Source organism: Lissotriton helveticus, chromosome 1_1, assembly GCF_964261635.1.
Source record: "Lissotriton helveticus chromosome 1_1, aLisHel1.1, whole genome shotgun sequence".
NCBI lineage: Eukaryota > Metazoa > Chordata > Amphibia > Caudata > Salamandridae > Lissotriton > Lissotriton helveticus.
The window spans coordinates 906,292,700-906,318,178 of NC_136057.1; the positions used below are offsets into that span (position 1 = coordinate 906,292,700).

Consider the following 25,479-nt stretch of genomic DNA (forward strand, 5'->3'; position numbering starts at 1 on the left):
ATCCCAAATGAGGGAAAATTTGTTGCAGTGTTTTTATAGTGACAAAGCTTGATCTTGCTAGTATATCCACTTGAGCATTCATCAACAGCTTGGAGTCCATGGTCATTCCGAGGTTTCTTACTTCCTTCGATACTTTAGGCAGTGATCCCAGTTCATTAGGCCATGCGGTAAGCGGGTTGTAATGTTTCCTATCATCACACGTGAGTATTTCAGTTTTTGAAGCATTCAATTTGAGATGGCTCCAAGTCATCCACTGATCCACAGCTCTGAGACAGCTGAAAATTGGTGATTTTCCAATGTCTTTGGGGCATTCCAGTTGAAGGAGTATTTGCAAATCATCTGCATAGTTATAGAACGTGAGGTGAAATTTATTGATCAGTACAGGTAAAGACTTCATGTAGATGTTGAAAAGCATGGGCGAGATGATAGAACCTTGAGGGACCCCTGCTTTTTTGGAGTACGGTTTGGATGAGAAAGGTGTGGTATGGTTTGACATTAGTTCTGTTTTGTGAAGATAGGACGTGATCCTGCCCAGAGCAGTTCCCTCTATGCCGGCTTCATAGAGTCTTTGTTTTAGAGTGTCATGGTCAACCGTGTCAAAGGCAGCTGAGGAGCCTCCATCTATTGCAGGGCTGAGAATGGCCTGGGAAATAATTCAGGGCATGCTAGGATTAGCTGAGGGACTGGATCAGTGTCAGAATACACTGGAGGTGCAGGACCCTTAGAGTGTCACCCTCCCAATCTCTCATCTGAGATCATGTGGTGGAATGGAATTGATCCCAGCTTGGCATTCTTGCGTTTGTGGTATGTTTTCGACTTACCTGAAGACTTTGAATGAGAATGGGACTTTTTCTCTGGCCCGGCCTCATGATCAGGAGTGGTTCCATGACTTGGAGTGGGCCCACAGCTTCAAACACTACCTCTTCTCTTCAGTGATATACAGCCATGCTTCCCACTCCCTGCTAACTTTCAGGTGCATGATGTTACACTTTTCACATGACTTCGGGAAGTTCCTGGAGCCCATGCACCTAAGGCACAGGTTGTTCAGGTCTGTGAGACATTTGCTTTCTGAACACATGGCATCATTAGAATCCTGTCATTTTCAGCTGAAACATCATCCATTGGCTTTAAATTATCTTGAGAGTCATCAGTAAACAGAGCAGATCTATGTGGAATGGTATTGAAAGAGAAGAACTGACATCAGCACACTATATGCGCTCAGTCCCCTCACTTCTGGGGCGTGCAAGGTTGCCACTGTACCACCTGCAGGAGTCAATGCTGGGAGAACTTTTTGGATCCAGTCTGATGACTTGGATATTCTGAAGGTGGGGAAATCTGTGGTTAAAAGAATTGGTCAGAAGGTAAAACTTAAAAATCTCTCAATCGTGGCTTGAAACTTTTTAGCCTGTAACATTAGAATTTTTACCCATGCTTGACACTTTCAGGTGAAATTTAAATACACATCTCTTCCACAAATACCAGATGTAATGAGTTCTCTTCAATCCTTTCTTTACATTTTCGATATTAATGCTTTACTAGTTAGTTTACTCAATGTTTTCCAGTTTTGCTGTGATGTATGTTTTTTAAAATGGCACACAAAGACATCCAAGTGGTGGTTCAGGTGCTCTTTATAAGAGACTTCATCTTTAAAAAAGTTAAGAGTAACAAGACTAGAGCAAATAAAAGCCAACCTCTTTCTTCAAGACTAGAATAACAACAATACGTTCACATCACCCAAAACACAACCTCCATGACACAAGCGCCAAAATAATTTGTGATTTGCAGTAATTTTAATGACTTAAAGGACCCCTGTCTCTTTAACAGGCTATTTTAGAAGCTGCTCTAAGTCAGAAACAGGATATTTGCTTCACATCTCCTTTTACAGACCCATTGATAGTGCAGCAAACACCTGTTAAATCAAAGTATAGAGGGCAGTAAACTCAGAAAGTGGGTGTGGTGCATGTCAGAATTATTGATATCAATCGGCCTAGGACAACAAGATTTCATGGTTATTTTGTCTTAGGGACAAGTATGCCCACCTTCCCGCAGCACAAACCCTTTGGCTGCCAGTTTACAGAACCACTTGATGGATTAGGAAAGGCCATTGTCTGCAGGTAAGGTAATATTTGTGTCAATAAGTGAATGCTGTTCGAACTTTATTTATAGTTCATTAATGCAAAGCCTTTATTATTAGGGTGAGTGTTCTAATGAAATGGTGTAAGCTTAGACGGCACTGCTGACAGCAGCCCCAGTATAAAATTCTACACACGTTTGAAAAGTTTAACAATATGCGGCTAAGTACAATGCTCACTGAATGCTCTCAGATTAGATGCAAATATTTGCACAAGTTTGAAAAGCAGATTGCTTTCAAATTAAATGTACACAAAAAACACAACTAGGAAAACGTTTCACTAAGCTATAATTAAAGTTTAAGTACCATTCCTTTGGAACATCATCTAGCAAAATGTGTTGATCCATGCTAGTATTCGCAAAAAAATCATTATGGCGAACCCGTGCTACCATTTTATTATGGGAAACATGAAAACAAACAATCCTTTGCAAACCCAAAACGTCTGACATTGGTAGTGAGCCTTTTGTTTTTGTTAAAGCTGTTGTGGGAGCTGCTAGACCCTCACCATTATAACAAGCACTGGCAAAATGCAATAACGTTTTGCTCTCAAAAAGCACACCAGTAGTCTGGCAATGAAAAAATAAATCTTTGTGTGCCGATATGCTCCTTGTGAAAGCAGAATGCCGTCACTCACAGTGAAGCTAATCTATAGGTAGGTAGGTACATAGGGACAGAATTTTAATAAAAACAAAAGGCTTTAGTTAACTCAAGACCTACTTAAGGGCCCAATTCTTAAATAAGTGACAAAATTGCATCCGTTGTGTATGCCCATGCGTTAGTGCAGATTTACAGATTTTATTAATTCACAATAATTCACAGAAGTAGGCCAGGAAATCGTACTCCTACAAAATAAGTGTACTGCATTTTAGCACAAGCAAATATGCATGTGTAGATTTGCTCATGCGAAAATCTGTTGAGTGTTTACGAGTTCGCTTTTCCCTCCAACTACTTTTTTTGCCAACGTGGAAGAACTTTTACTTCTGTGCTTGTCAGGAGTAAATTACAACCTTTCTTAGAAAAGAGCTGGTAAAAAAAAAACTAAAACATGCACATTATTATTTTGCACAGACACCAAAGTGCATTCCAACCCTGAAACTATTGGTTAACCCTACCTCCTGCCCCAGTATGTAGATCCATGGAAAGGTGGCAAAACGCATGAATTGCTGGAATTCAAACCCTACTATTGTTATAGCCCTGGCATAGGGGACAGGCTATTATAAGAGCACTTATATAATGAGATTGCTGCCATAATTTATCACCGCACTACGAGGCGCCAAAGGGACAATTGGATTTTCTTTACAGGACAAGTAGATTTATGAAGCAACCTGTCACAAAGACAAGTAGATATGTTATTAAATTCCACACCACTGTGTTGAGGGATTTAGGTACCACCCACACAAATAAGACAGCGCCTAAGGGTGTACTGTGAAGTTTGCATTTTCTTTATCATGGACTCAGCATCCCTAACTAGATTTCTGATCTAGTGGGCTGCAAATGCACGGAGGGTCGAAAAATGCTCCTACAGTTAAATACCACACATTACACTGTGAATTCAATTGATTGCAAGCTCTTTTGATTTTACTGAAATGCTATATTTCATATCCTCACTTATATGGGCTTTCATCCAGCCCCTTCCTCCATTGGTCTGATGGCGTGTCATTCACATTTTCCTTCCACCCACTATAGCATACAGCATGGTGCAGGCAGTGGGTCTGCTCACTCAAGTCCTTGGTTACCTTCACAGTGAGCGACCAGCTCTTCTTTCACAAAGTGCATTTCCGCACAAAGTTGTCCCTTCAGTTCCAGTGACTACTAGAGCAAAGTGTACTTTCTGAGGCCCACAAATAGTTGTCCATTTAGCCTATGCTTATTTTTGTTAAATTGGTGAGGGCAAAAATAAAGTTTTACAAAAACAAGAGAAAACAAGCATTGACGAAGTGCAAAAGGCTGGCAGCACAGCGCCTGCCCTATTGACATTGTAAATGCTTCCTGTACGACGCCAGTAAAGGAAGCGGCCACAAAGCAGCTTTCACAATATGTGTAAAAGTCACAAACTGGAACCAGTAATGGGACTTCTTGTGCAGTTTAAAAACACTCGTGGTAAAAGTAGATGAGTGTATTTTTTCACATTCCCTATTCTAACACTATGCAAGCTATCGGTCTGATTCCAGCTAATATATATATATATATATATATATATTTTTTTTTTTTAACTAAAATATCAACGTGCTTTTGGCATTACACTCATTTTGTAGATTGGAGCACTGCAGACCGCTCCAAGCCTGGCATCGCCTTGCTTAGTTACATAAGGTGACATCAGTTCTTGAATACAAGAGCCTCTCGAAATATCCACACATTCTTATAGAGACAAACAACAACATCATGTGATATCGATGAGCCATTATATGCCACCAATGTTATCTTCTGCTAGTCCTTTATTGCCCAGTACTGTGCGGGTTCTTTGTAACAATACCCACACTGCTGCCCTTTGTGTGGGTATCATTAGGTCTCTCATTAGCAGGAGGACATCCTGAGAAAAGCCCTAGCTGAGCAGGGTTACTGGCTGCAGTAAGTACCCTCGGGATTTAAGTTATCAGCGAGAACCTGCGGTACATTATCAGAAGTAATAAATTAAGCAAGGGAAATAGCTTGGATAAACTTTTGCCTTCGCCAAGAAATTCCATTCTCTTGAATGCAGTAAAAGTTGATTACCTCAATAAAAGTACAACATGTTCAAGGACACAGAGAGTGTTCACAGTCTTACAAAAACAAGATTTCATGTACTTGTAGTAATATTGTGTGACTTCTTGAGGCGTTGGTCGTAAGCGTCATATCCACTTCCTAAGTGTGAAGTCGCCGTCCGACTCCGAAACAATGTTGTAGGAAATCAGAGGTTAACATTGCGTTCATAGACCACCAGTGACTTGACTAAAAGCCTTAGTGATTTATTCTAGGAGCTAGCAGGCCAATGCACTCAACGTTAGTGGTTATTTTATTTAAGCCATGATCTGAAAATAAATCATTGGGAAGGCAAATGTTAACTCAACTGCACTTGCACTTAGTCCCTGAATTGCCCTGTGGATTCTCTCTCCATCTCGCCCTGCTCATGGTCTGATCATTACCTGATCTCATTTTCCCTTCCTACCCACCCCCCCAGCTAAGCCCCCCCGCCCCAAAAACACCTGGGTTCGATCTTGGGGCCGAGTCAATCCGGAAAATCTCTCCTCCCTTCTCACCTCCTCCCTTCCCTCCTTGCAGGGTCTTTCCACTCTTTCCCAGTTCAAGGCCATCGACCATTGGCTCTCCTCTGGCTGTGACTCCGTCGCCCCGCTCAAACTTATCACCTCCAAGCGCGAGAAGGATGCCAACCGGTGGTTTAACGTAGAGCTTAAGGCCACCAAACTTAAAGTACGCCGCGCGGAGCGGGCATGGAGGAGAAATTATTGCCCCATTTTAAAGCTGGAGTATACCACCGTTCTCGCCCAATATAAAAAAGACATCTTGGAGGCTAAAACATCTTACTTCTCCTCCAAAGTCCTCGCTGCGGATAACCAATCCAAAGAGATATTTACGATCATCCACAACCTAGCATTCTCGGACAGAACAACCCTCAAGCCCGTTCCGTCCGAAGACCTCTGTCACTCCCTCAATAACTACTTTATTCATAAAATTGCGATCATCAAAGCCAACATCCCTCCCCCTTCCCCCTCCTTCATGGATCCCCAATGCCCCCCTCCCAAGGGTGAGCTCATCACCCTCCCCCTCATTACTAAGGAATCTCTGATCTCTTTAGTTTCCTTGGTCAAATCTGGCTCTCCGCTTGACCCCTGCCCTGCTCACATCCTCCGGCATATATTTTCCACTTGCCCTGACCCCCCCCTTCACCTCCTTAATAGTTCCCTTGCCCAAGGCATAGTCCCAAACCCCTTGAAGTCCGCGGTTATCGTGCCTATCCTAAAAAAACCCGGGGCAGACCCCACCGTCCCCGCCAACTTCCGCCCCATCTCCCTCTTGCCATTTTTGGCTAAGGTCCTCGAGCGCCACGTCACCTGCGCCCTGAGCTCCTTCGTGGAGATGCATGGGGCTCTTGCCCCCCGCCAGGCCGGCTTCCGCCCCGCACACTCTACGGAGTCCGTTGTCATCTCGGTCCTGGACAACCTCAGGGAGGGTATGGATACGAACCAGCGCCAGGCCCTAGTGCTCCTCGACCTCTCTGCCGCCTTTGATACTGTGGATCACACCATTCTGCTGTCCCGTATCAAGGCGGCGGGGATCGGGGGTACCGCTCTGGTCTGGCTTTCCTCCTTCCTGAGGGACCGCACCCAGGCCGTCCGCCTGGGCGACTTTACAGCGGACGTCCGGAAAGTTCAATGCGGGGTCCCCCAAGGCTCCTCCCTTTCCCCCCTCTTATTCAATCTGTACGTTGCCCCGCTTATCTTTTCTCTTCAACAGATGGAGGTCGCCGTTTTTAATTACGCGGACGACCTCCAGCTGGTTTTCAATCTATCCTCTTCTCCTTCCTCTATCTTAAACTTTCAATCTGTTATGCTCCACATCAGGGACTGGATGAACCACAATCACCTTAAACTCAACCCCGACAAGACCGAACTGGTGCTGACGGGTGGTTCATCCAGCCCCTGGTCTCCCCTCTTCTGGCCCCCCTCCCTTGGCCCTTCTCCTGTACCCTCTTCCTCTGTTAAAACCCTGGGCATAAAACTCAACTCTCAACTTACCCTTCACTCCCAGGTTAGCTCTGTGGTGTCTTCTTCTTTTCTTGCACTGCGCACTATACGCAGGGTGTCCCGTTTCTTTACTTTTTCCGCTCTCAAACTTATCATTTTGGCCATGGTGGCATCCCGCCTGGACTACGGCAACGCCCTATATGCTGGCATCCCCGCATATAGCTTGTGCCGCCTACAACTGATACAGAACCAGGCGGCCCGCCTGGCCTTCAAACTTCCAAAATTTCACCACTCTACCCCTCTTCTAAAAACGCTACATTGGCTCCCTGTGCTGGCCAGGGTCCAATTTAAGCTCGCCTCTATCACCTTTTTGGCACGCCAGGACGTGGCACCTGCATTTATCTCTTCTGAGATCACTCCCTACGTTCCCACCAGGGAACTCCGCTCGTCCTCCCAGTCCCTCCTCACTGTCCCACGCTACCGGAGAAAGAAGTGGGGAGGCTCAAAATTTGCCACTCTTGCCCCGATCCTCTGGAATTCCCTTCCCCTCGAACTCCGCTCCATCACTCTGTACCCCCAATTTCGAAAACATCTCAAGACCTTCTTGTTCAAGAAGTTCCTTGAGTAACACGCCATCACCCCCCCTTGCTTTCTAGCTCTGGACCATGTTAGCATTAGCGCCAAGAAACCGTTGGTAGACGTGCGCTCTATAAATAATTTTAAACTTAAAACTTTTAAACTTAAGGAGAAGGTTTTTGTGCATGATTAGAATCTACAGCCAAATCAGGATGCTTTTGCGCATCCCCAGACCTTTCCACTCCCCACAATTAGTTTTCTGAGCCTCTGACACTGACTTACTTTCTGGCCGAACAGTAGAAGGACAGGCATTGGCACTTGAGCAGACCATTAGCAAGCTCAGCATTTGATATTTAGCCTCCCCCACCCTGCGAGGTCCCACTGATGACAGAGGTCAGACTGAAGGAGGAATCCACGGTGGTGCTGTGGCTGCCCAGAATGGAGGGGCTCTTCTCTCCCAGCCACCCAGGCAGAACCCCCAGGCTGCTGCCCTCCTGCCACAAGCAGGCAAACCCATACCACTTGTTGCTTCCTTTTTTGTGTTCAACCCTTCCCCAGCACATAGGCACGGCATCTGGAGGCAGGTTTGAACTTGAGGAAGGGGACTCTTTGTTACTTTTAAAACTATCTAAGACAGACGTGGCAGCCTCTGAGTCCTGGTGATGCCAAGGCTGACTTCTTGGGACTGTCGTCAGGAACAATTCTTCCGTTACCCTGAGCCATTTTGTATGACTAGCAATTGGAACAGGAAGCACTATTTGATAAGCACAGGAGATTTTGCCATCACAGGCGTAAATCTTAAAGAGCACAGACGCTTGGTGGAAAAGACTTAAAGGGGGAGGGAATTCTGACAAAGTTACAAAGACCAGTTTTGTGCACCCCTGTGGACAGGGGCGTAGCTTTGTGGGGTGGGGGGGGGGAGAGGGGGGTCTTTGGGGTGTTTTCTGATAAATAGTTGAGTACAGGTGCTTTCAGTCGGGCATGGTGAGGTGTCTGTCGAATTTCGCCAGGAATTTGTACATATACACGGACAAATACGCACATGCACCATCTCCCTCGCTGTTTTGAAAATGTTGGTTATTTTACAAAATATTGTGTTTTCTCTCACTTAGTGCTCCTACCAATCTGCATTCCTCTCCCTTTCCATGCCCCTTAGGCCACTCTCATGCACCCTGCTTATCCTATAATGTATGTATAACATAATATGCCAGCGCGATTGTTGGGAATATCGGCCTCCAATCTTACTTACCAAGCTACGCCCCTGCCTATCGGAATGCTTGTACTATAAGCTAAATACAGCAGGTGAGAATGGATGGACATCGTGATTTGTCCGATGCATTCTGATGGGCATTCCTCAGGAAACAAGACCCAAAATGTCTTTGAATCGTTTTTGTGAGAAAAAACAAAACCATAAAAATGAATTACACAATAAGTGATTTTGTTTTCTTTACTTTTATCACACAAATCAGTTCCACACAAAATTAAACCTTAGAGTGCTAGTAAAAAGTTTTTTCTTTTTTCTTGTCCCCTTTCCTTTTCTTTTAAGATTCTTCCCCACATCACAAGAATTTTATAATATAAAAGGAAACCCACACATTAAAAGTATTTTATGTTGAAAGTGCATGCATCTTTTATAAAGAGCTTTCTTGCAACAAAAAGTTGCCATACGTAAAGTGCATATAATTTCGATATTATTCGCAACTGGAAGTTGGTGTCTTAGAAAGGGATTTCAGTTTGATCCAGCCATGCTAGAGAATACAGGGCTAAAAAAGTTTTTTTGTGATAAAAAGGCCCCCATAGTCTCTTGAACTTTTCAATAATGCCAGCCCTTCTATTAAAACATTCTTCTTGATGCATAATATACTTCCAATTCATTCTCCGCTCACTGGCAACTGGGGTCTTGTCATATATTCACAGCTGAGCAGTAAGGACTGGCTACCAGTTTCTTGAGAAAAATTAACTTAAACAGTTCCTGTGAAAAGTGATAACATCTCCAATATTCCTGAAAACACAAACTCTAATTCTGGAGATGGTAATTAAATGAGGAAATTGCCCCAGAACAGCTCCAGGCTGGAGCAGCTCCAAAGCAAATGTTCCAATGTCCAAGGGCCTGAACCCTGCTGGGTGAAGTTCGGAATCTGTTGGTGGGGAATTGCTAAAGAGAAAGAAGTATTGGGTTCTTCATTCATTAGTGGAGACAGGTACGTTGTGCATTATCAGCTAGTGCCTTGCCTGTTGCCATTTCTCACTGGTGATATCTATTTTAGCCTTTTCCATCAAAGTAAGTGGAATTGGAATTTATGCATGCATAGTTCCCTATGATGCCTCTCTTACTCATTATTCACTGAATCAGAAGAAAATAAACTATTCCATATTCCTCTGTTTCACTTTCCAACCTGAAGAATCATCTTTAGTGTAAACTTGATAACAATAAATGAACCTCACCGTATCAAAATATTTCTGTATATCTGAGAAGTAAAGTTTCCCCAAATTGTGTGCTTATTTTATTTTCATTATTATATTCTCCAGGCACACCTCTAAGCCCTAGGTCGTACTTTTCTCTGAGATTGTGGTATTTCCCCCAAAATGGGTGCTGCCTTTGTTAATGCTGCCCAAGATCCCAAACCCCCAAATAAACAGGACCCGTAATTAATATGAGACACCTCAGCCACTGTAGCTCATCAAAACTCATATAAAGGGAAGGTTGTGAAAGATGCCAGAACAGTTCAAGCAATTTGAGGCTGTACTACCAGAGGTACAATACTGCACTGTTGGAGGGAAGATCATATGACCTTGTCCTGCTGCCCCTTGGGAATAGCTGATGTATCAAATGACTCCCAATTCATGGTTTGCCTTGTTCACAGCCAACTGCAAACAAAACTATAAACTAGGATCTTCTACTAGCAGGCAGGTGACATACATTGTTTATCAAGGATAACAGCGGTCACATCTACTTTTCAAAATACAAAACTACTTCCTGCCTGTGATCATCGATAACCTCAATTTGCTCTAACATCATCGGTGGCAAAGAAATTCTGCTATGCCTACGCGTAATTAACAAAGAAATTCTGCTATGCCTACGCACAATTAATAAATAAATTCTGCTATGCCTACGCTTAATTAATAAGGAAATTCTGCTATGCCTACGCACAATTAACACCTTCCGCGCTAAGCGTTTTACCGCGCTGCGCTGAAGATTCGCAATTACCGCGTTACATGACGAGCTCAGCTCGTCATGAGCGTACAACAGGCGTACCTCATGACGAGCTGAGCTCGTCATGAGCGTGGAAGGGGTTAATAAAGAAATTCTGCTATGCCTACGCTTAATTAATAAAGAAATTCTGCTATGCCTACGCACAATCAATAAAGAGGATCAGTATTATTGCCCCAAAACTGTCAATATTCTATCAAAGTGGGAACCAGGGGCTTCCTGAGGCTCCAAGAATAAACAAATACAACTTTTCTTCCTTGGTTTCAAAAGGAACACAGGGCCTATGTTCACCATCGACCCTCAAGCCTACAGAGGTCAAAACCCTTAGTGTCACTTTTGTCTCTGCCATGACACTAGACTCCTGCATTGACTCAGTGGCTAATACTGCTCACCGCTGTATGGCCTTATTGCACATAAGATCATGTATATTCATCTGCCGGAGTAATTGGTAGTGGTCTTGTGTTCAGCCATTTTGCACACCATCTCTTGGTGCATAACATTCTCAACCCACTTCAGTCTGGGTTTTGAAAACTCCATAGTACGGAGACCACCCTTTCTTGTGCCGCTCACTTTATCGCGGCTGCTATTCATAATCACTTCACCTGGGTCTTTATACTGACCTCCCGGCAGTAGTTGACACCGTTGACCATCACCTGGCACCTCACTTGGCATCAGTGACATGCTGCTAAGCTTTCTTTCAGCATAAAAACAGAATGGGTGGTGACCACCTGACCTTGCACAGAGCCAGCACCATCCAAGTGATAATTTACTACTTGAAATATATACTTTAGGCGGATATTTTACTGTCTTAAATACTGTTTACTTTGTCTCCATCATCCAACAACAAGTAGCTTTTTGGCCTCTTAATGTGTCCCCAAAAATAAGAGGTCTCATGGAAGATATGTATGGTAGACATGCTTCCATGCGTTTAACAATAAACAATACGCTTAGTGGAAACTTTTCAAACTTATTTATTATCTGGACTTCAAATCATTTCTATTTTTGACTTGCGCATGATAAGAGGAGATGTCGCTGCAGGTTCAAAAATTATGCAATAGAGGCCAGGCATAATAGTATTCTGTACTTGGACTTCAGCAGACAAAGTTGTTATTGTTCTTTGTTGATGCCGTGTGATGAGCTCCCTACACTGACGCAACCCAGATAAGAGAGAACAAAGGGAACGCTGTTTATAGTGTCAATTCATGGGCCATGTCACATGACGTGAGCACTTGAAGCACTAACTTAAGACACTGAGTAACATCACTTAGAGTGACCACTGGAAGCACCAAGTTAAGACACGTGACCATATAACATAAGGTCAGCAATGCAAGTGCTAATTTAAGACACAAACCGTATCCTGTGAGGCGAGAACTAGGAGTTCTGAGTTAAGTCTCGATTCTGCAACGGTTTTAGGTTGACTTGTGTCTTAAGTAGTTAAAGAGCTCGCTGTAACATAGAATCATTTGTTGACATATCTAAAGTAAACACAACACAATAACATACACAAAGTACCATAACATAAAAAGGCGCTTCCTAAAAATTCAGTTAAAACAGAATGCAGCACAACGACTGCAGTACAGCACGACTAAATTGCATTTCAATCAGGACCGTACTGGCCGTAGCGAGCACCAGGCATTTCCCCGGTGGGCCGTAGGGGTGGGAGCCAGTTTTGTGGCCGCGGGTCACTTTTCTTACAGGGGGCTGTTTTTTCAGCAGTGCTGCAATAGCGGTCCCCTGTAAGAAAAGCAGTAGCGGGGCTTCTTGCTTGCACCCCCTCACCACTCCTAGGGCCGGTCGCGCAGCGACCTGCCACAGCTGGTTGCTGTTCCCAGTCCGGCACCGATTGCAATCATACTTAACAAAAACACAGCAGCCCAAAAAACTGCAGAATACATTACCACCACAACAAAATGACTGATATCAGATCTACACATATGTTTTTGATGCACATTTCCTCATCCAGAATCCTGTCGTCCTAATGCAGTAGTAAAAGGTGTTTACGCTAAGTACTTCATTAATTTAACACAGAGACATGAAATAGTGAGATTCAAAAATATTTCTGTTGTGGTCCTCAGTGTCAGTGTCTGACGCAGTTGTGTCTAAATATAGTTGAAGAGCTGGAGCAGCACTATTTTACGAAATTAGTCTGTGGCAGCTTGTCATAAGAGCTTGAAATGCATTAAATGGAAAAATAGCTCAACACCAAAGCATGCACAAAGCAACATAACAGCACAACTAAAACATACCAAGCACAACAAAACAGCCACAATGTAAACACAATACAAGAGTAGGATACTATAATGAAATAATACAGGACAAAATCACGGTAGCACAAAGAAGTGGCAGACCACAACTATGCACAAATATTCTTGTCACACACTCAAGTGCTTAATTTGTAAAAATATAAGTGCCATGGCCCCAGTTTGAAGGCCATTGGAGCTTGCACTACCCATCGCCCCTACCAGCGCTGCCACTGACTGCACTAATACAACTACTAACCATCACACCCCTACAATTGTGACAATTCTGACAATGTCAGGGCCCCCAAGCTACACGAATGACTTGGGTGGCAGGTATTAGCCATTTTAATACATATTGAATTAATAAACAACTGTTGTTGTGCTCATCTCTAATTAGACAAACAACGCCACAATGTGGCAGACTGTCATAAGTACCGGTGTTTACAAACAAGTGTCAAGTGCCAAGCACCGGAAACCACTGGCTCAAATTAACCACTGATACCGCCTCCAGAAACTTGCTTTCATAATAGTCTGGTAAAGGGCACTGCCTTAACTATTCACTACGGATGTGAAATAGTGCTGGTCAAAAAATGTTTGTGATTCATCCCTAAGCCCCTGGAGGTAAAATCTATCGCTAACTCTCATCCGTTGGAAAGGACGATATATTGAAATTATACATTTGGAAGAAACTTGTGCTGCAATTAACAGACTTAAACCACCAGTGTTCCCTTTCTCCCTGTACTGAGAGAGTAATACAATGTGTGTCTGACTTCATTTTATCAATGCAGCAAACAGATACACTTTGTACACATCTAAATTTCAGATGCCATCATAAATGTCAAGTCCCGTGCATCGCAGCTTAGTCTGACTCTTGGCCAGACTCAACTCCCCTATTGCTTTCAAGGAAGTGGCACATCTGGGATTCATGGCAACCTTGTGATTTCTTTTGACGAAGAATTTTTAAGCTGAGAATTAATTTACATTTTCAGCATTAACTGTAGGCGATGACCCATTTAAAAATGAAAACAAAATACTGTGCTATTTTGTATTCTTTGGGGATTTGCTGCTCAGCTTTCCGCACCATCAGGAAATGGGTTAGAGAATAAATAAAGTGTCCCCTTTTTTGCTGACCTGACATCACTAGGAACGCAAAGAGATTTCCCTGGTGCCTGCCTCGCTGCCAGTGTTGGGATAATGGATCAGGTGTGGCTTAAAAGGATGCTTTCACAACCCAGGCTTTCCATGTTCCTGTAAGATAAAAGCATGCAGATCCTAGCATGGCTTGCACTAGGATATTTACCACAGTAGGCGCAAGAAACATTTTCCACCCCACATCTGATAGGGCAGTGGCCATCTAGTTTACCCACCTGCTGGTTGTGGTCTAGGCATCCGTCTAATATTTAATTGCCCTAGTACCCACCCCAATTTTATTCCCAGAAATGAACTGATCTGTGCCTGGATATTACTTTGTGTTGAGATCTTGAGGTCTAATTCAGCACTGTGTGCTTGTGTGAATGCAGGCAAAAATGGGGTCATCGTTAATGATTTATGACCTATGTTGCTGCTATTAGAACCCTGATGCTTTCCACACTTGAGTTTAAACTTCTGTAAAAATGTGGACTGCAGTGGTCAAGATATCACTGTTGCCATGAGATGGCAATTGACTCAAAATAATCTAGGTCACGTGGTTCATCGTGCAGTTTCCAAATTACCATGAGACCAGCAGATGTAATTTGTAAAGGTTGCACTCTCCTGGTCTGCCCTGTAGGGCACAATTAACAGAGTACACTAGGCAGACCTGCTCAGTGTGCACTATTACATGCCGTGCACTGCCCCCAGGGCAGCTGCAAACTCAACACAACCCTAGGGACATTGTATTAGTGAAAGGTGGGCTGGCTGTTTGAACACCACAACACCACTTCCAGTAGAGATCTCTCTGCGAATGGGTGCAGTGAGTGACTGTGCCAGCCTGCAGGGAGATATTGCGGGGTCCAACAGCTCCTAGTTCCCTGCTTTCTGTGAAAGTTACTGTTAGGTGGGGGGCGGAAGCAGCTGCTACTGTTTGTTTTAGTTTTGTTTTTAAGAGACACTGAATTGACTATGACTTAATACATGTTGCATAGTTCTATCAGTTTGTCTCCAATTATCATATTGTATCCATTCAAGTGAGCTCTGAATAGTGCTGCACAACTTGAAGGAGACATTCTATCAGGATGTTCCCTGGTGGGTGCAGTGGCACGGTCAGTGTATATTAACTCTTTGCAGACACACTAATAGCTATATATGCTAAATGTATGTAGCCTATCTTAAAACCAACCTAAGACAAACATTGGGAGTAACAGCTGCTTACCCACCACAAATCACTCACACTTCTGCAGGGAACATTACAACTCCTGAAAGATACTGAAATGGAAGATCCTGGGCAGTCAGTGTGGTAATATGTGAACATTATCTTCATGCCACCGACTGGGACAACTGAAGGTCCCTGTGACATGTGAGGTAATGGAGGAAGGTTTCTCCTTTTCTGAGGCCTGCATGCGCCTGGAGACACAGAGTACTCCTGTAGGACACTGCGGAGGAATTCCTAGACGTTCAGAAAAGAACGAACAGTATCCAATCCCCAAAACATTTACTGCAAAACAAGAGTCTCACTTCGATATGCTCTGTATATGAGTTTTATTTATTTCCTCCTGAACAATTGAAGCTGCTACTAAAGCGGTTTCCCAGACTCTAGAGTGAACCTGCAGAAAGATGGGACAGTTGAACGTCTAAATGGGGCGAGCATTCGTGGTGCTGGAGCAGTGCACGATTATTTTGAGTCAACAGCTAACTTAATGCAAATGTGTTGTTTCATTAGTCGGAAAAAGGAGGATGGCTCAGAACGGACAAATAATCCAGTATACGATTCTAATATTCACTCAGATGTCTTAACTGTTGAATTCAATTATTCTGTGTAAAATAAGTAATTCTCGCAGCAACGTCATTGGAGTTTAACAGCAGCAAACCCTTGCCTATTATTATGATTTTTTTGCTGAAATGTCCATATTCTTTATCCTTTGCTTAATATCTTTATATATACTCTTTTCAGGTGGAAAGGTCTGAAATGAAAACCCTTAGTTTGCCACCGAACATCCGACGAGGCGGCTCAGACACCAACCTGAACTTTGACATACCGGATGGAATTGCTGACTTTCACAAAGTGAAGCAAAACACTGACACCTTGAAGCAGAAGATCCTTAAAGTCACCGAGCAGATCAAGATTGAGCAGAGCGCTAGGGATGAAAACGTAGCCGAATACCTGAAGCTGGTAAACAGTGCGGACAAGCAACAAGCGGGACGCATCAAGCAGGTCTTTGAGAAGAAGAACCAAAAGTCGGCTCACTCCATCGCTCAGCTGCAAAAGAAACTGGAGCAGTACCACAAGAAACTGAAAGAGACTGAGCAAAACATATCTCTTAGAAGCGCCAAGGAGTCTTCCAAAGACAACCTTAAAGAGCTCCAGCACTCCTTGAAGGATGTCAATAGTAGTGTCAACAGCGCCCTTAACTCCAGCGCGCCAGCTGCGGGTCAGTCTGAAAACCCCAAGGCTGGCGTGCCTGGGGTATCACTCACTCCACCTATGTTTGTGTTCAGTAAGTCAAGGGAGTTTGCAAATCTCATTCGGAACAAATTTGGCAGTGCGGACAATATTGCTCACCTGAAGAACGACATGGAGGGCTTCCATCCACAAGGTAGCTCCAGGAACCTCAGCGGCAGCGCCACAATTGGAACTAAACCAAAATACGCCAGTGACGAGGACTGCTCTAGCGGAACCTCTGGGTCTGCGGACAGTAACGGTAATCATTCCTTTGGGACAGGCAGGACCAGTACTCTTGACAGTCAAGGGAAGCTCTCTATGATCCTGGAGGAACTGCGGGAGATCAAGGAAGGACAGTCTCAGCTAGCAGAAGACATTGAATCCCTGAAAGTGCAGTTTAAAAGAGAGTACGGGTTTATGTCTCAAACTTTACAAGAAGAACGATACAGGTACCTATTTTATTTTCCAGTTTTATTTGTGTTTAAAAAAAATGTGGTTGTTTATAGAAATGTAATAACTGTACCATAGTACAACAAAAAATGGCTATATTTTCCATGATTGATAGACAGCTATACAAGGACCCCAAAACATTTCATGCACCTGACGTTTTTTTTTAAATGAGTACAATTTGCTACAGCAGCTGCTCAAGACATACTAAGTATAAAGCATGCGGCCTGGATCACTTGTCCTTGCTGGTCACTAAGGCAGTGCTTAATGCAATGACCTTTTGCACTGTATTAAGAAAACATTCGTCCACATTTAAATAGACATCTAACTATACAGCAGCCGAATTACAGCAGAATTTAAAACAAAGATTACAGTTTAGGGGAGATTTAGGAGGCAAGCATAGACTCGGTGTTATTGTGCTGTGTTATAGGGGCCCATTGCTATGCTGTTGTAAAAGTGTGCTTCTATGTTACTGTTAGGATTTGTGTTGAAATGCCATCTGTTGTGTATGATGTTTCATGCAAGACAGCCCTGATTGCATGTAAACATGACTGCATTTAGTATTAGAGAATGTGCATAATCGGTGTAGGCCCTACAAAAGCAGACTAGCCGGCTGGTAATTCAACAAATGAGTGCTCGACCCCCGTTTCTTTCTGCTGTCATTCAAACTAACACGTTTGAGGAGGAAAACTTTCCACTTCAGTGATGTATGCGTTGTTATTTTGGCTGTAACAGAGGATGACCTTGCAGAGATCTGTCTTGGAAGGAAGAGGTAATTGTAGCTTTCGCTTCTGCATGCTTCAGCAAAAAGCCATTGCTTTCACATTTTTGCAGCAGAGCAGGAGTCGAACTCGGGTGACCTCTCCTTGCTGTATAAGACATCTTTAGTAATAAAATTGTACTGGGTGCGGGTAAGCAGAGGAAGACACATGGGCGGGTTGCTGATGCTGAAGGGCTGCAATTCCGACTGCTGACCAGATCACACCGTAAGGTATGCAGTGAAATGGGGCGGGGCTTGGCACAATTTAGGCTTAATTAATCAATACAGCCATATAAATTATATGTCTTACAATATTTAAACATTTGAAGCAGAGAATGTTTATTAACAGGTTAGGGATTTGTGGTGAAATATAATTGGGGCCAGTGGCGTAGCAAGAGGGGGGTGGTCTGCCCTGGGCGGCACGAGTTTTGAAGGGCGGTGGCGGCCTCTTCCTGCTCTTACCTACCGTCTAGGGGGGGGGGGGGGGGGCAGCAATCAGCCCCACCCCTCTATATTGCAGCCATCGTGGGCGGGGACAATCACTGCCAAATCTCGCCACCACCCCACTCTTCAATGCATCCACCGTGGGGTGGCAAACACAGGGTCCTCCACAGGCAGCTATAGGGCCAGCTACGCCACTGATTGGGGCATATCTGACATTTTTCTTGATCTGCATTTTTTGCACAAAATGTCAGCACATGGCATTACAGGGAGCGTAAGGAACACAGCAACAATAGAGGTGCTATCAAAGTACCTTTCTCGGGTATCACTGAGCTAGGAGGTTGAGATACAATTTTCATTACAAGTTTGGTCACTGTGAATAATGGCTGAGATTGACATCATTCAGAAAACAAGCATTTGCAATGCAAAAGGTCTCACATTTGAGAGAGTTAGAGCTATTGGTGTAATAAATGACAATGTATTTTACCCATGTGTTTTGGGTTGGAGTGGAAGTATAAGCAAGTATTTCAAATCCAATGGGTTTTGCATTTGTGAAAGTTAGAGCTGTTGGTGTTGAAAATGACATTGTCGTTGTACGGAGAGGTTTAGTCTAATCGGCTGCCTGTTCATCTGATAAGAACACGCTTGTAAATATGCATTCCCGTTTTACAAAAAAATTGCAGTTTTTTGCTGTAATCACAGATTTTGGAAGCATCTCACAGGTTTCTGTCCCTCTTTCAGATGGTGTTTTTCACCCGTTTCTTCAAAGTCACGTAGATAAATTAATAAAAAAACAGGACTGCCTGCTGAATGACTACAGGGTATTAGCTCAAACCTTTTGGTCTGGTGTTTTTTAGTTACTTTGCATCTGCTAAATGGCCAACCTATTGGGCCTCATGTAAATGTCGCTTTATTCAGCTGCGTTCCTACTGGCGGTTGCTGGTAGTTTTCCAGTAGTGTGTTGATGTCATCTTGTGTTACGTAATTTGAATGCCCAAAAATGTCAGAGGTTATCCCTCACAGTGCTTAACCCATTGAAAGTTGTTAGCCGACACTGCTCAGTAAATGTGGTTCTTTTTATTTACAAAAAATACATGCAGTAGCCAAGGCACAGACCGCAGTCCTACAGACGACATATAAATTATAAAATTTCTCTCCATGCCCACCTTTCATTGATTCGCGCCGAAGCCTTGAATAAAACTGCAAAAAGCCAAAAAAAGAGGCATGGGAAATCAATATACAGCAGAAAGTGGTCTTGACCTTATGATGGGTGGTGGGGGCGGGCAAGTGGGAGGGGGGCAAAGGTGTTAAACACGGCACAAGAGAGCCGGGAGATTGGGGAGACGAGTTATGGGCAAGCTGACAACAAAAAAAAAAGAATGTTAGCTTGTGCAATGAAACTGATGCTTCTGTAAAGCGGTTGCTGAAAGGTCTCAATGACTTCCCTGTTTAGTACAGAGTACTAGCCAATGGCGATAGCATGCCTTTATGTGCAAAATGCACGCCTCTCCACTTCAGGCATGCGGCCGCCATTGGCTAGTACTCCTGTAAAAAGAAAAGAAGGCCGCTATACTTAAAGCGGACTACTGGCAAAGAAAAGAAAGAAAGGAGCGCAGCCGCTTTAGTTAAAGCGGACCGCAGTGGCAAAGAAAAGAAAGGAGCACGGCCACTATAGTAAAATCGGACTGTGCGGCCAACAAAATAAAATGATGATGAAAAGGTGCAAGTTGGGTGGCCCGCACCTTTTGTAAACATGACACGCCCACAATTACTAATAAAAATATAAAAGCGGGCACCGTGCTCCGTTGCAGGAAAGCATGTTTTGGGTGGAATAGGAGAAAATCATTCAAGAAAATAGTGCTCACAGACTTACTAAAACATACTGAGCAACAACATAAATAAAAGTGCCGGTCCTCATGGGCGGTTACAAATGTAGTAAAGACTACTAAGGTGGGACTACTAGGACTATTCATGAATCAAAAGCAACCATTTAGAAAGGACACTAACAGGAGCCAATTGAAAAGATGGAAGGAAAATGAGTGGAGCGTCAAGTTCATACCTGAATACAGTAATGCCTCGCAGAGCAGTGCATGCACTGCCCAGGCTTGACCTAAAAAACCCAGAAGAACAGTTGTTGTACTTTCTATCTGAGGACAAGATCGACTCAGAAAATAGAGACCGAGATAGCTAAAAGGAAGTAGAAAGGTAGATAGGAGTTGAGGAGAGGGAGTTATGTGAACTGATGGTGATCTGCTAAAACTGAGGTAGGATGTAAGCCAGGGTGTAGTTCGCAGAGTTCTGCATAGCGGAACTCCGTGAAGTGCAAAATAAATTCTGGCACGCTACGTGGAGGTCGATAAGTGTTGGAGTGTGTTAGATAAATGCAGTTCGCAGTGATTTTCAGCACCAGGTGTTTGCCCACACTGTGCAATCATAAACAAAAAAAAATCTGCAAACTCTGCGAGTGGAGCGGAACTCCGCCCAGACTTTGCAGAATGTGTGCCCTGTCAGTGTAGCAGGATCGGCAGTACCCCTTACATCTGTTACATATTGTGAATCAAGCTGTCTACTGTTTCCATTATGCATTGCAAACTAAGGTAAGAACCCACACCCACCATGTATGGTAAGAGACATTGCTGAAGGATTTTCAGTCAATTAGTATGACCTAAATGAATAGCATATCTAGTGAGCGAGGTCTGCGTTCGGGAGCTTAATAGGTGGCATGGCTGTGTTCGTCCCAAGTTTTACCATTGGGAAGTTCAGTGAGATAGAGATTTTGAAAATGTTATTTATTTGAGAAGAGATGTCCGCCCAAAAAGAGTAAATGTAGGGGCATGAGAAGAAAATATGTTCAACATCAGTTAATGCTTTACAGGACCAGCAAGTGTCAGACTCTGACTTTTAATTTAAAAAGTTTATTGGGGGTCCTGTAAGAGGAAGTGAGATGCAAAGAACTTCATTTGAATGACTGAGGGGATTGGCTTATTTTGGAGCAATCGAGGGCAAATGTTCAACCAGGTTTCAGCTGCAAGGAGCGGTGAGCGTTTTGAGGAAATGTATGAAGACCATTTGCTATGCAGGGCGGGACTTAGTTGTGCTGTGCTTTATTAAGTATTTTGAAGATCTTGGAAGCAACATCTGTCTGTGTTGCTTTCTGTTGTGATTCTTTTGTTGTCATCTGTCATTGTCACCCTGAGTGGGACGGATATGCCCAGAGATGGGTCCTGTGCTCTCCATGCCACTTGAGTCAAGCTATTCTGGCTGATGAGGGCTGAAAGCCCAAAACCGGTCCTAGGATGCTTGTTTCCAGTCCAGGGAGGACCTAGCCTGGCAGTTTGGGTTGGACTTTTCCCATTGGGCACAGGGTCAAGACTGATTTGCATATGGCTGCGTCAAAACTGGAATGGCATGGTGAGGAAAAAAACGATGGATTTAGGCCCAGATCTCTGTACTGGGGTGAATGTATGACATTGTTCTGCATTCTGTCCATCAATTGTTCTTTTTGCATTTGTCACCCCGAGTGGGAAGGGTATGCCCAGACATTGGTCCTGTGCTCTCCATGCCACTGGAGTCAAGCTATCCTGGCTTATGAGGGCTGAAAGCCTGAAACCGGTCCTAGGATGCTTGTTTCCAGTCCAGGGAGGACTGGCCGGGCAGTTCGGGCTGGACTGTTCCCATTGGGCGCAGGGTCAAGACTGATTTGCAAATGGCTGGGTCCAAACTGGAATGGCATGGTGAGCAAAAAAAATGATAGATTTAGGCCCAGATCTCTGTACTGGGGTGAATGTATGACATTGTTCTGCATTCTGTCCATCATTTGTTCTTTTAACACTAGTTGGCGTGCAGCACTGATTGTTCCTCCCACATTAGTAGCCATGCAAACATGTCTCACACCTGCCGCTGCAATGTCTGTGTGGCCAGTTTTAAACTGCCATCTCAACCTGGCAAGTGCACCTACTTGCCAGGCCCCAACACTTCCTTTAATAACATGTAAGGCATCCCTAAGGTCGGCCCAAGGTAGCCACCTGGGCAGGGTGCACTGTATTTAAAAGGTAAGACACACTGTTTTGTTTTACTACTAATTTCAATTTTCACTACAGAAAGGTCTGTATCACCCATAGGTTAGCGTTGGATCTGCCTTGTAACCTCTTACAAGTGTATCTGCCAATTGGGAGCTGATAGAAAATTAAAGTTTTTTGTCTCTGGACTCACAGTTTAAAAACCGTTAGTATTAACGGGTATCAGCAAATTTACACCCAATAGTAACTTGTTTCCAACATTTCCTGGCCATGACACATGTTGTGCTAGGCTTTAATAATAATCAAAACAATCAGCACACCTGTGTTTAGGTGTTTAGCGCTGACATGAGTGAATATACATTTTTGAGTATGCTCACTGAACTCTCTGTGCCTACACTGTATTCCGTCTCACCATGCGGGTGCTTCAACCATGGTTGAGGCTGAAAAGGGCTGAGCTTCATCACTGGTCATTCGACTGGCCTTATTCTCTGAGAAATTTCTGTCACCTTCAAAACAGTGGACTACTATATATTTACAGTTTGCTGGCAGAGGGCCTGCATTGAGAGGGCTTGCAGACGGCCTGCATTGAGAGGGCTTGGCATGGTTCTCCTCCTTCCAGTTCGAGTGGACCTCATCTCTGCTGATTCCACTATTCTGCTGACAGCATTTGCCAATCTCCTTCAGTTTCCCAGAGGTTTCATCCTTATCCTGCATTCTCTTAAACAGATACATGATTCCACTGCCTGTCTTTGTAAGATCTTTTGACAAGGAGCTGGGCTCTTATGCAGATGACATCCAGCTTATCCTACGCTCCAACCAGTCTGTCGGATCTTCATTAAACTCTTTAGCTCAGACAGCCATCCATGTTTTGATGAGCAGTCATTTTCCAATGCCCAAAGCCAGTAAGAAAGAAGTGTTTCTCCTAGGCTAGGATAGATTGTGGCACCTAGCCTTTGGCCAAGTGAGAAGAGCTCACAATCTTACCCGTCACAAGGGTTCAAAATCTTTGTTTTCATTTGATGAGTATCCTTGGTGGGGGAGGGGATGTAGGGGGAGGGCTCTGTGACCTCTTGTAGGGGGAGGGCTCTGTGACCTCTGCCTATTTCCACCAAATGAGACAGTTGAAAAAGATTTTACGTTTCATCTCTCAGCATTTGTGGCTTATCTGATGGGAGCAGGAATCTGTTGCAGAATCAATTATTAGATTATGGTAACATTTTCTATCTTGGACTCCCCATCAGGCTTGCATTCAATCTCTGTCAGTTCCATCATGTCTGATGCCCGCCATTCACTTCAGTGGTTATCTCTGGTCCAGATGAAATGTAAGGCACTCTATTTCACTATGTCTTCCATAGGCCCATGTGTGTTCTCGTGAGACTCCCACTCCATCCATGCTCCTCCTCCACATCTGCATCAGGATCTCTCCTCTTGTTTGCTGCCCTCGCTCCCCAATCTCACACTGTAGATTCGACCTTCTTTTTGCTTGCCCTCAACTTTGGAATTGGCAGCCTCTGCCCACACAGGATCAATCACAGAAAGCCCACTAAAATCTCATGTATGATGTTAGTGGTCACCCTCTGCTATGGTAGGCTTCTTCACATTCTTGTCATCAGTCCTAGCTGATTTGGGCTTCTGATGCTCTTAGAAATGCTTCACTCGCTTGCTCAACTTACTAATGTGTGTGGTTGAGATTTTAGCTCCTGCTAAGAATGTAATCATTCAGGCTTGGTAGGTGCAGCTGCTCATCTGGCATCTCATTGGTTCCATGGTCGAGAAAATATACTGCAAAAGTTCAACCCAGATAATTCGGAGAGTTCCAGTTATCATAGCAGATTCAGCCCTGGGGAATATGTGTGGCTCTGCACACTTGGGAATGTAGAAGAATCAACAAACCGAGAACAAATGTGCACACTCAGCAAAACTGAAGCTCTGCTCCAATTCAAATGAATTTACATGAAATTTGCAGCCTTAATGTTTTAATGAGCTAAATAGTAAAACCGCCTACCATTTTGGAGTGTATTATGTGAAATATTCTTTGCTAATTAATGGACATATGTTAAGTGATAGAAATAGTATATACCTTCTGATAGACTTTTAGTCCCATTACCGCTACATTTTTTCAAATTCATAAAGTATTAATGGGAAGGTGTTTCTGTGTAAACATCACTGTTCTGTTCATAAACCCAACAAAAACCAAGCAAGTTATTTTCACTCTATCGTTATACTTAACAGTATTACCGAAGTACTTTGGTTTGCACTTGGCTTAAATACGGTTGCAGAACTAATACACTGTTGGCCCATTTTTAGATTAAGCCTAGGCAGCGCATTTGCTGTCTCTTCTAGTGCTGTATTCACTCTGTGGGCTTACAGCCCGCCCACTGCTTTTCATTTGTTGGTTTCACTGTCCGTTAAAAATTCTTGCTTGCTAAACATCAATCCTTTCTCTTTGTCCCTCCTTTTTCCTAAGAGCATCTGAAGGCAATACTGCTTCTGTCCTGTAGGCCTGCATAACTGCCTCAGCACTCATGTAGAAATGGACCCTGCTGACCATCCATGGACGCTCTTCTGAAAATGCCAGTTAGAATTTTCACATTCTCCCAATTCAGGTAGAATGATCAGCTGCGCCCATCTATTATCCTCCCTGAGATGAGATTAGCATTGGTGGCTAAATGCACAGCATTTGGCGATCGCCCCCTTCTCTAGATTGTTATTGGCCCTTGAAGATAGGGGGACACCGAATACCATCATGCGTTGCCCTCAGCCGTTTCGGGAATTTGTAAATGCCCATTGTAATATGGCTGGCGGTGTCTGATAGACACCGCCACCATATAAATCCTTGTCCGCCCGGTTGCCTTGCGGTCTTTACGTCCGCCGTGGACCCCCCAGCCATGTTAATATGGCAGGGGGTCTTTGAAGCAAGGATGGCGGGCGGACCGCCCCCACCAGGCCGGCGGTGGCCGCCGGCCTGGCGGGGGCGATCCGCCCGCCATCCTAATGGGGCCCTAAGTGTTCAGAAGTCTCCCCCTCTAGTGCTGATAGAAAGATGTGCCTCAATACCCTCAAATGTAAACCTTGCCCCACTGCTGCAGACAGTGGTGGCTCCTCCGCTAAGGCAGAGTAGCGTTAACATACTGCCTTCAAGCAGGAAAAGAAAGTAAAAATAAAATGATAATAACGTAATGTTATTATCATTTCATCTTATTCTCCTGCTGCGGCAGCTTGCGTGAGGGGGCGGTGCGGGACTGAAGAGTAGGGAAGGAGGGTACAACCCTCCTAAGTGTGCAATGACTGTTTGGTCAGTCCTCTCGGGCCGCCCAAACAGTCATGTGCACTTTCCCTGTTCTCCATGCAGGCTGCATTACAGCCTGCATGGAGAACATGCCCACCCCTACAGC

At 44.0% G+C, this 25,479-nt stretch overlaps 1 protein-coding gene across 3 annotated transcripts in view; it reads left to right on the forward strand.

The window, feature by feature from the left end:
- The window catches only part of TMCC3 (transmembrane and coiled-coil domain family 3), a 291,867-nt gene that overhangs the window by 213,020 nt on the left and 53,368 nt on the right, over positions 1–25,479 (forward strand). For all 3 annotated transcript variants that reach the window (XM_078675965.1, XM_078675983.1, XM_078675973.1), the window contains one exon: positions 15,929–16,866. In XM_078675965.1, coding sequence (XP_078532091.1) covers positions 15,929–16,866 — 938 coding nt within the window. The remainder of the gene's footprint in view (positions 1–15,928; positions 16,867–25,479) is intronic.